This window comes from Mus pahari, chromosome 14, assembly GCF_900095145.1.
Source record: "Mus pahari chromosome 14, PAHARI_EIJ_v1.1, whole genome shotgun sequence".
NCBI classification, from domain to species: domain Eukaryota; kingdom Metazoa; phylum Chordata; class Mammalia; order Rodentia; family Muridae; genus Mus; species Mus pahari.
Window position 1 is genome coordinate 41,623,667 of NC_034603.1, and position 11,652 is coordinate 41,635,318.

At 39.1% G+C, this 11,652-nt stretch overlaps 1 protein-coding gene across 1 annotated transcript; it reads right to left on the reverse strand.

Annotated features, from left to right (window-relative positions):
• Nucleotides 1–330: 330 nt before the first annotated feature.
• On the reverse strand, nucleotides 331–1,269 carry LOC110331653 (olfactory receptor 1496-like). The gene has a single exon (XM_021212435.1). It carries the CDS (start codon nucleotides 1,267–1,269, stop codon nucleotides 331–333), a length of 939 nt encoding a protein of 312 aa, XP_021068094.1.
• Nucleotides 1,270–11,652: the final 10,383 nt, after the last annotated feature.

The following is an 11,652-nucleotide window of genomic DNA, read 5'->3' on the forward strand; positions in this document are numbered from 1 at the left end:
TAACTGAAACATAAGTGAACATAAAAGTCAGGCTAAAAATAATAAAAGTTTACCATAACTTAAGAGAAAAAGAGATTATATTAGACAGTACCTCATTCTCTCTTCATTTCCAGATTGTTTAAGCAAGGTAAGGAGAAAGATGTAGCCAGATATCAAAAATAATCTTTCCTACTTTGACTACTGCACCAAACTTCTTCTCTTTCACACACTTTGCAGTTACATAACATAGATTTCCTTGTAGGTCCTATGATGAGGGATAATATCTGATATAAAATATTAATATCAATACATTGATTAGATAAAATTAAGTAACAATCTCAAATGCCACCATTATAGAGAGATTTTCTTACTGCCAATAATTCTTATTAGGGCTCTCTTCATGTCTCTGTTTCTCAGGCTGTAGATGAAGGGGTTCAGCATGGGAGTCACCACTGTGTACATCATAGCCATGGCAGACCCCTTTAGACTAAAATTATTACCTGATGGACATAAGTACAGACCAATAATTGTCCCATAGAACAAAGACACCACAGACAGGTGAGAGCCACAGGTAGAGAAGACTTTGTGGATGCCTTGAATAGATGGGACCTTTAGAATAGAGGAGATGATCTTTGCATAGGATATAACAATGAGCAGGAATGGAATAACAATAATGAGCCCTCCCATGATGAGTATCATCAAATCATTAACATAAGTGTCTGAGCAAGCCAGCTTTAGGAGAACAAATATGTCACAGAAAAAGTTGAGAAGTACATTATTCTCACAAAAAGACAGTCTTACTGTGAGCATAATTTGCATTGTGGCATGTGATGTTGTCAGTATCCACAACAGTAGCACTAGACAAGTACAGACCTTGGGACTCATGATGCTGGTGTAATGCAGAGGGAAGCAGATGGCCACATAGCGGTCATAGGCCATGGCCACAAGAAGGAAGCTCTCCATATCTCCAAAAACCATAAAGAAGAATATTTGTGCCAGGCACCCTCCATAGGGGATGGATGGGTTCTGGCTCTGCATGTTCTGCAGCAACTTGGGCATTGTGACAGAAGAAAAGCAGAGATCAGAGAAGGACAAGTTGCTGAGAAACAAGTACATTGGTGTGTGGAGATGGGAATCCAGTTGAATGAGGACAATTATTAGCAGGTTTCCCATGACAGTGGTGAGGTACATAGCCAGAAACAAGGCATAGAATAGGTGATGGTACTCTGGAGGGATGGGGAGGCCCAGGAGGAGGAACTGGGTGATGACAGTTTTGTTGTTCATTACCATTCTTCTTCAGTATACTAATGAGAAAATATAAAGATCTCTTAAAACTTAAAATAAGTATATATCTAAGATATATGTTCTACAACAATGGATGTGAGAGTCATAATAACCATGATCATTGTAAACATTACAATTATTGATAATTTTTCTCAACTTATCTTTTATAAGTTTCTATTTACCATCATTTCCAAAACAGTTCTATACCATTTCTATAAAGTTTCAAAATGGACTAGTGATTTTCTCTCCTATTTCTGGCTCACCCTCGGTAACTAGTTTGTTTATTTAAAATTCATTCTATGTTATTTTGTATATTTATGTTCTTGAAGAATTTATATAAGATTTATCATCATAATTTTATACAAATTTCAAGAAAATCCCACATGTGTTATATTACCATTTCAAATTCACACTTACATGTCCCTGTAACATATATTTCTGCTCTACTGTTAAATATTCATCTTCTATCTGTTGCCTATATGACAGGTATCAAAATCTCAAAAACCCCAAGTGAAATTCATGTCTTCACTTTATTGTCTCCCAAAGCATTTCTCACTCTTCCACCTCTCCAGTCCGATAGAGTTAAAAGGAACAAATTCAGTTTTAAGTCAGAGCTATGTGAATTTTGATCCATTCATTGTTTTTCATACACTGAACTGCTGTCATGCCTTATTCAGTTACTCCTCCATTCTCCTATTTCATCTATTCCTCTATGTGAGATTATATCAGTATATGAGGATCATATCTTGTCATTACCAATTACAGAAGCAGACTCAGTTCATGTCCATATTCTGATGTCTCCTGACTCTTCTTTATCATGCTTCATTTACATTGTGGAATTCAAAGAGAGGAGCTCCTTCACCTCTTTTCTCATTTAATTTCAGATTATCACTGTTGCTATGAGGATAAAGACAAAGCTCCTATCAGAGACACAATTGTTCTTTCAGTATCTCACAGGTGCCAGTGTTACATCTCACATGTTCCCAAATGCTTTTTTCTCTTCATACAATGCTGCGGTCAATCTCTTCATGTCCGACATTTTTTAGTTGCTCCTCCATCCTTCTCCCGACTTTAACTCCCTGCTTTGTTTTCCCTTCATCGAGCCATTCTCATATATCAGGTTTATTGTTTACCACATATTCAGCTAAATTTATTGTGTATCTCTATACTACATAAGACATTCATCTGTGTTCCCTACAACCTATATGTATATCACACAATTAATACTTCAGTCACTGCTTTAAGATATCTTCATGTCAACTGTAAAATGTATGCAGGAAAGGTCACTTATGCCTTCAATTTCTTTGGTTCTTTACACTCATTCTTAATCTCTGACTCGGTCAATGTTGGTCACGATGCTGGTCATGATGCATAATTTTGCCAGTGGACATTCCTTACCTGCCTCTCAAACTAATACAGATTGCTTTAACTTCAAATATAGAAACATTCCCATTTAAATAGAGTCTTGAATACTTAGCAGTAAATTCTAAACTCTATACTGTTTGTCAGCGGTCTAATATACTTCTGAAGTGTTAGCATTAATCATTTGCAATCTCAATAACACTGCTGACTACAAATAATACCCCTATATTTTAATCCACAGGATATCATGGATATTGGTCTAGAATGCAGATAGAATTGACCATTTTATGAATTATAAAAAAGAAGCAACAAGTTACTTTGGAATTTTCACTTGAGTTATTACTCCATGTCTATAATGTATATGATTCTGAATTTATGCATCAAGTAGATTAAACACTATTGCTAATTTGGAAAAATCCTGGATGCTATGCAGATAGTCTCAAAATGGATTGCACATACATTAGCAGTAAAACAAAGATTTATGAACATGAACACATACAGGTAATCATCATCTTTAAGTGTTTAAGGCCCCACAGGTGAAAGTACACTAATCAACCCTTCAGTACTACAGCACTGAACTCTACCTCACAGGGCTGTTCCTGTGCTGAAATGGTATGATACAGAGAGAAAAAAGGACATAATGATCAAAAAAAAAAGGACGGAATGAACACATCAATATGAATGGGCTACACGATGAACATGAAACAAATACTAGCACAGTGTGTAGACGTCTTGGGTGACAGAGAAAAGAAGAAAGTTGTCATACCTGGAAAACTGTCATACACAACATAGGAATTCCAATTGACAGCAAGACACCTGCCTATTTTCCTGACACTACCCAGCTCTGCTGAAGCTGAGTTCATTTCTGGTTCATGATCCTGCTCACCTTCATTTTATTTGCAGGCACAGGAATAGCAGCCTCTGTATTCATCACCCATCTGAACCATCTCTACTCACACCCCACCTCTGCTGCCATCCCTGGGCCTTATGTGCCCTGCATCCCAGAAGAGTACAGATCTGATATAACTCACTAAAGACATAATAATTGCCCAGGACCTTTCTGGGACCAATTTACCTCAGAGATCTCTAGTGGAAACCAATTTTACTCATTGATTACTGTAGCAGTAGATCTGCCCAATCTAGGCACACAGCATGTATTCATATTAATTGAGTTGTGTTTTCATTGCTGGGGCATATTTGGGTTGGAGATTTACTGCAGCAAACTGGTGCCCAATGTAGTGATTTGAATTCAACTTACCTTAGATAAAAATTCACTGCCCTCCCCAACCCCTGAATGGGGCTTGGGCAGTGACCTAGGCTGTAGCAATGTGGATTCGAAGCTGACTGGGTTTTAGGGGCCTACAGAGAATGGCAGAGAGGCATCTGCGCTGGAAAGAGCCTTTCTGTGTTTGCTTTCCTGTATCCTTCACTCCCTACCTTGCCTCCCCCACCTCCAAACAGGGACACCAACAACATGGGTCTTTTTACACTCAACTTCTCCTGTTAATAAAGAATTGGGAGACAAAGGTACAAAGGGCTCCAGACCAGGAAATTAATTTCTATGAAGAGAGAAATATAACCTTTTGATACTTAGAGATGGTATAAAGATATATTGCTCTAAGTCTTACAGGATTCTCATATTCTGTCTAACGTGGGCTCCATGGGAATTTGGGGTTTAAATCCTGGTTTGACAAGCTGCCTCTTATAAGCAAGTATAGTACTTAAATTTCACCTAGATAAGGAATATCTGTCACTGACTCCAAGTGGAGAGCGCAGTGATAATCACCGGCTATGAACAAGTATTAATTAATTAATAGAAGTCTGTGGCTCCCGGTAAAGAGCACAACAGATAGATGGTGTAGCAGGATGGCTGCACTAGGCAGAAAACTTAACAACGAACAACTAATGGGAATTTTGGGTTGAAAACCTGGTTTGACAAGCTGCCTCTTATAAGCAAGTATAGTACTTAAATTTCACCTAGATAAGGAATATCTGTCACTGACTCCAAGTGGAGAGCGCAGTGATAATCACCGGCTATGAACAAGTATTAATTAATTAATAGAAGTCTGTGGCTCCCGGTAAAGAGCACAACAGATAGATGGTGTAGCAGGATGGCTGCACTAGGCAGAAAACTTAACAACGAACAACTAATGGGAATTTTGGGTTGAAAACCTGGTTTGACAAGCTGCCTCTTATAAGCAGGTATAGAAAGGAAAGTAAAGGGGATAAATGTAAATGGAATTTAAGATAAAATTTGAGGCCTGATTCATGTAACTTATGTCAAATAATTCAAAGAAAAAGTTGTTTATAAGCTTAGAAGCCTGAGGTGGAGAACATAGTGGAACAGGCCCTGGCACGTCCGGGCAGGCCCATTGTAAAAACATTCCTGACAGTTTGGAGTCATATGTTAACCAGGTGTTCTGCTGACCTAGATAAGCATCTGCCTCCCAAGTTTCCTGACATCCTGACTTAGACGTGCCATTCTGCAAATGTGTAATCATTCTGTTGATGTTTAAATGGGCCAATCGTGTGCAACCGCACCAATTCTCACGAGCCCCCGATCCCCCTCCCTATAAAAACTCCTAGCTTTCAGGCCTCATGGTCAATTTCTCGTTCTCCTGCATGAGATATGTATCAACCTGGAGCTCTGTCATTAAACTACCTCGTGTTTTTTCATCAAGACGGTTGTCATTCATGATTCCTGGGTGAGCCAGCATCATCTCGGGTTTGGAGTGGGAAGGGCTCCACATGGAGGTCATTCTGGAAAAGGAAAGGAAAGAAGAAAGGTGAAGGGAAGGGAAGGGAAGGGAAGGGAAGGGAAGGGAAGGGAAGGGAAGGGAAGGGAAGGGAAGGGAAAAAGAAAAGAAGTGTGAATCAATTGTTTTAAAACTGATATGATAAAGTCTGCAGGAGACTCTTATTCTGTCAAACGTGGGCTCCACAGGAATTTTGGGTTAATATCCTGACATGACAAATTAATTCCTTCCTTCCTTATAATTTCCTAAACTTGACTGTCACTAGCTGTATGTAGTTCTGTATATAATAATGAAACACAAATATTCAAATCCCAGGTACTATTGCTCTTTATTGATCTAACCTTTACTTGGGCTCTTATAGATGATTAACTTTCCCTTTCGATTATTTTTTGTTGATTATGAGGGTGCTCTCCCATCCACCCACACCTGTCACCCTGACCTGGCATTCCCCTACACTGGGGCATTGAGTCTTCACAGGACCAAGGGCCTCTCCTCCCACTAATGCTCAACAAGGCCATACTCTGGTACATATGCAACTGGAGCTATGTGTCCCTTCATGTGTACTCTTTTGTTGGTAGTTTAGTCACTGGAAGCACTGTGCAATCTGGTTGGTTGATATTGTTGTACTTCCTATAGGGTTGCAAACCCCTTCACCTCCTTCAGTCCTTTCCCTAACTCCTCCAATGGAGTCTCCATGCTCATTCTAATGTGTGAGGATCAGCATCTATATTTGTCAGGCTCTGGCAGAGCCTCTCAAGAGACAGTCATATCAGGCGCCTGTCAGCAAGCACTTCTTGGCATCTTGGCATCCATAATAGTGTCTAGGTTTGATGTCAGTATATGGGATGGGTTCCCAGGTAGAACAGCCTCTGGATGGCCTTTCCTTCAGTCTCTGCTCCACATTTTGTTTCCATATTTCCTCCTGTGAATATTTTGTGCCCCCTTCTAAGAAAGACTGAGGCATCCACACTTAGGTCTTCCTTCTTCTTGAGCTTCCTGTGGTCTGTGAATTGTATCTTGGGTATTCCAAACTTTTGGGCCAATATTCACTTATCAGTGAATGCATACCAAGTGTATTCTTTTGTGACTGAGTTACCTCACTCAGAATGATATTTTCTAGTTATATCCATTTGCCTAGGAATTTCCTGAATTCATTGTTTTTAATAGCTAAGCAGTAATCCATTGTATGAATGTACCACATTTTCTGCATCCATTCCTCTGTTGAAGGACAACTAGGTTCTTTCCAGCTCCTGGCTATTATAAATAAAGCTGCTATAAACATAGTGGAGCATGTGTCCTTACTATATGTTGGCGCATCTTTTGGCTATATGCTCAGGAGTGGTATAGCTGGGTCCACAGGTATTACTATGTCCAATTTTCTAAGGAACCTCCAGACTGGTTATATCAAATTGCAATCACACCAGCAATGGAGGAGTGTTGCTCTTTCTTCTCATCCTTGCCAGCATCTGCTGTCACCTGAGTTTTTGATCTTAGACATTTTGACTAGTGTAAGGTGGAATCTCAGGGTTCTTTTGATTTGCATTTCGATGACTAAGGATGTTGAGCATCTCTTTAGGTGCTTCTCAGCCATTCAAAATTCTTCATTTGAAATTCTTTGTTTAGCTCTGTACCCCATTTTTAATAGCTTTATTTGGTTCTCAGGAGTCTAACTTCTTGAGTACTTTGTATATATTGGATATTAGCCCTCTATCTAATGTAAGATTGGTAAGGATAATGGTTCTCAAATGTTATAACATGCCCTCTAGCCCACCATCCTTTGGTAAAAAAGAAAGATTAATAGAACAAAGAAGGATGTAGACCTGTTTAGAAATAGTTATTTGGAGCAAATCCAATATGGCTAGTCAGGATATCAGCACACACCAATCAGCAGTGGCAGGTCAATTCATTTACAGATGCCATTCACAAATCAGCAACAGCAGGTTGATCCAGATAGAAACCTCAAGGCTCTACCAATTTCCTGAGTCTGCAGAAGCCACAAAAAGCCATCAGAGCAACACAAGTATTTCCTTGGTGCATTTCTCTCAATAAAGTCATAGCAAACGATACCAAGCAAAGAATGGTACAATATGCCAGTACCACAGTGTTAAAGATCAGCGTCAGCAAATTCCAATGATGACCAACAAAGAATGATATGGGATAGCAATACAATACAGCAGTGTCCACTGCCTGTTGGGTAATATTTTTACTCTTTCCAAACATCATGAGTTCTATCAAATGTCTACTCTAGCACAATATCGTAAACCTTTTCTCAGGCTATTTCCGGGGGGGGGGGGAAACACATGTCTGTTCTTAGCACAACATCCTCCCACGTGTCTGCTTCAGCAAAAACTCTCTAAAGACAATTTTCAGAAAAACATGACATAATACAACTGAGTGTCCAAAGAAACAGAAATTTCCACTTCACTTCATGGTTATCTTCTTTCTATTAGCAGGTTGTCAGGGTATGCCTGTATAGTTCTTGTGACAATGACTGACTTTTTATTCTTAAATAATATGTCATTGTACAGATGTGCTGTGTTTATTTACATAATAATTCATTGTTGGTTCTTTCCACTTAGAGAGAAAGATAAGTAACCTTTCTGTGAATATTAATATACAACCATTTGTTTGAATGATTATATGTATGTACCTAGTCATATGCTAGTTATACATTGAAAGATTTTCTCATTTTAATTTTTAGCTAAATTTAAATGAAAAATTATTCTTATTTATATTGGCCTACAGGGGAGTTCAATTCTTTGGGGCATTTTTATTTAGACTTAGTTTGTTAGTCATCTACTCAATGCCTTTTTGACCCCAATGCTTTGTTTCCCATTTCTGCATTAAACCTGCTGGAATTAGGTATTCACACTTACACTTTCAAATTACATGTATTCTGTTACCCTTGTATATGTCTCCCTAAAGGCCTCCATTTCCTCCTTCTCATGAGCCATTTTTATTCTTTTCTTTTATATACAATCACACATGAATACAAATATGTAAAGATTATTAATGGGGTTAGAGAGATGTTTCAGTGCTTAGGAGTACTTGCTAGTCCAGATTCAATTTGGAACAATAATAGGGCAGCTCACAAACATTTGTAACCCCAATTCTGGGAAATCCAACACCCTCTTTTGGTCTCCGTAGGCACTAGTAATACATGTGTTGCATGATTTACATGTATAAAGGTACAAAGTCTTATGCACTCAGAATGAAAATAAAAATCTCTTTCATATTAATGATTTGAATTATGCTACTTAGGTGAAATGATGGGCATAGATTCTTTTCCAAGCTTTAGAACTTTGCGACCGCCAGGTAGTTGGCTCCACAGATACATGTACAACACAACTTTTGTACCTGGCTTAATTATATGCATATAGGTACATATTTTCACTTCATTCATGATATTTATGCATCTATGATGAATGAACTTCCTTTCAATAGCAAGTAGAGAATCAATAAACATTGGCATGCAAGTAGTACTGGAGAAGATGTAAGATGTAAAATCTCAGAATTTGAGACAAGCAGCAGTAGAGCTAACTCCCTCCTTGTTTCCTTGTCTGCTTTTGAGTACTTAACCAAGACGCCAACTGAGTGATATTCACATAGCACAGCATTAGTAATGAAAACTGCATGGAATTTGTATAGAGACAGACAAGTTTACCAATGGAATAGAATTGAAGGCACACAAATATACCCACAGACCTATGGAAATTTCATCTTTGACAAAAAAGCTAAAACCAAACAGTGGGAAAAAGAAACCACCTTCAATAACTGGTGCTTCAATAACTGGTGGTCTGCATGTAGAAGACTGCAAATTGATCCATGTCTACCACCTTCTACAAAGCTGAAAAACCAAACGAATCAAAGACCTCCACCTAAAACCAGATACACTGAATCTAATAGAAAAGAAAATGGGAAAGAGCCCTGAATGCATTAGCACAGGAAAAGTTTTCCTGAATACAGCACCAATGACTCAGGCTCTAAGTTATGAGACCTTATAAAACTGAAAAGCTTCTGTAAGGTAAAGGAAACTGTCAATAGGAAAGAATGGCAACCTAGAGATTGGGTGAAGATACTCACTAAGCCTTTAGATGATAGAGGACTATTATCCAAAATATATAAAGAACTCAAGAAGTTAGACTCCAAGAAATAACCTAATTTTAAAATATGGTACAGAGCTAAACAGAGAAATCTCAACAGATGGATCTTGAATGGCTGAAAAGCACTTAAAAATGTTCAACCTCCTTAGTGATCAGGAAAATGCAATTCAAAATGACCCTGACATTCCACCTTATACCATTCAGAATGGCTAAGATAAAAAAAAAAATCAAGTGACTGTACATGCTGGCAAGAATGTAGAGAAAGAACAAATGCCTGTACACTCTGGAAATCAATCTGGCAGTTCCTTAGAAAACTAGAAATAGTTCTACCTCAAGACCCAGATATACTGCTCCTGGGCATAAACCCAAAAGATGGCCCACCATACAACAACAAACTTGCTCTTCTATTGTTTATAGCACCTTTATTTGTAATAGCCAGAATCTGGAAAGAACCCAGTTATCCCTCAGCTGAATAATGGATACAGAAAATGGGGTTCATTTACACCATGGAATAATATTCAGCTATTAAAAATGAGGACATCATGAATTTTTCAGACAAATAAATGGAACTAGAAAATATCATCCTGAGTGAGGTAATCCAGACCCAAATGTACATGTTTGGTATGTACACTATGATAAAATGGATATTAGCCAAAAAGTTCAGAATATTCATGAAACCACTCACAGACCATAGGAAGCTTAACAAGAAAGAAAGGAGGCTTAACAAGAAAGAAGGCCCAAGTGTGGATTTCTCAAACCCACTTAGATTGGGGACCAAAATAATCATGAGGGGCAGAGGAAGGGAGGAACCTGGATGAGAGCGTGAAGGGAGAAGATGGGGAAAGGGGGCCAGAATCAGGTATGAGGGAGACAGGAGAGCACAGGGGGAACCTCTAGAAAGTCCTAGAGACTTTGAAATTTGAGAGGCTACTAGGACTCAATGGGGATGACATTAGCTGAAATGCCCAACAGTGGGGAAATGGAACCTGAAGACCACCTCCAGTAGGTAGACATGGCCCCAGTTGAGGCAAGGGACCATCCACCTATCTTCAAAATGTATAATGCAGATTTGTTCCTGTCTAAAAGAAATGCAGGGACAAAAATGCAGCAGAGACTGAAAGAAAGGCTACGCAGTGACCAGCCAAATTTGGGATTCATACCATGCATGCACACCAAACTCTGACACTATTACTAGGGGCACATTGTGCTTGCAGATAGGAGTCTGCCATAACTGTCCTCTGAGAGGTTATACCAGCAACTGACTGAGACAAATGCTGATATTTTGAGTCAACCATTTAATTGAGATCAGAAACCCATATGAAAGAGTTAGGGGAAAGACTGAAGGAGCTGAAGGGGACTGCAACCCTATAGGAAGAACAACAGTGTCAACTAATCCAGACCCCTCAGAACTCCCAAAGACTATGCCAAAACCAAAGAGTATACATGGGTTGATCTGTGCCCCTGGGAACATATGTAGCAGAGGACTGCCTTGTCCAGCTTCAATAGGAGAAGATGCACTCAATCTTGTGGAAACTTGATACCCAGGGAAAAGGGATGCTGGTGTGGGTGAGGAGGTGGGGGAGAACCCTCTCAGAGGTAGAAAGTGAGGGGGTGAAGAACTCAGGGAGGAGGACCAGGAAGGGGGCCAACTTTGGGGTTATTTGGGCACTTTACTCTTCTTTTGTTTGTCTTTTTAAAGTTTTTAAAAGAAGCTTTAATTGATTTTTTTAATATGTGCATTACAGGAAATAAAACACAAGAAGGCAAGAACAAAGTCACCCAGTCACAAGCATCTCAGTTCAATGTGTCACTCTAGATCCTGCAAGCATACATACACTTAGGTAATTGAGATTATACAATATGTACCATGATTTCCCCACATTGTGAATATTTACCAACTAAAAACCCCATGCTACATAAGGATTTTGATAAACAAGAATACAACATGCCATCTCAATCTGTCAGAAAAACAAATTGACATTCTGTCCTCCTTGACAACAGAAATTTCATAGAAGACAAAAACAGCAGACACCTTACTCTTCAACTCATCAGCATCTCAGTGGCCAAGGACAAGGTTCAGAGTTTGTAAACTCTTCCTCAGCCAGGGAGAAAGGGAGGGGGAGGGGAGAATCAGAGGGAGGGGGATGAGGAGGGAGGGGGAGAGGGAG

Bases quoted from the DNA above. Each gene is read 5' to 3' on its own strand.
- LOC110331653 (XM_021212435.1), bottom strand. From the start codon at position 1,269: ATGGTAATGAACAACAAAACTGTCATCACCCAGTTCCTCCTCCTGGGC.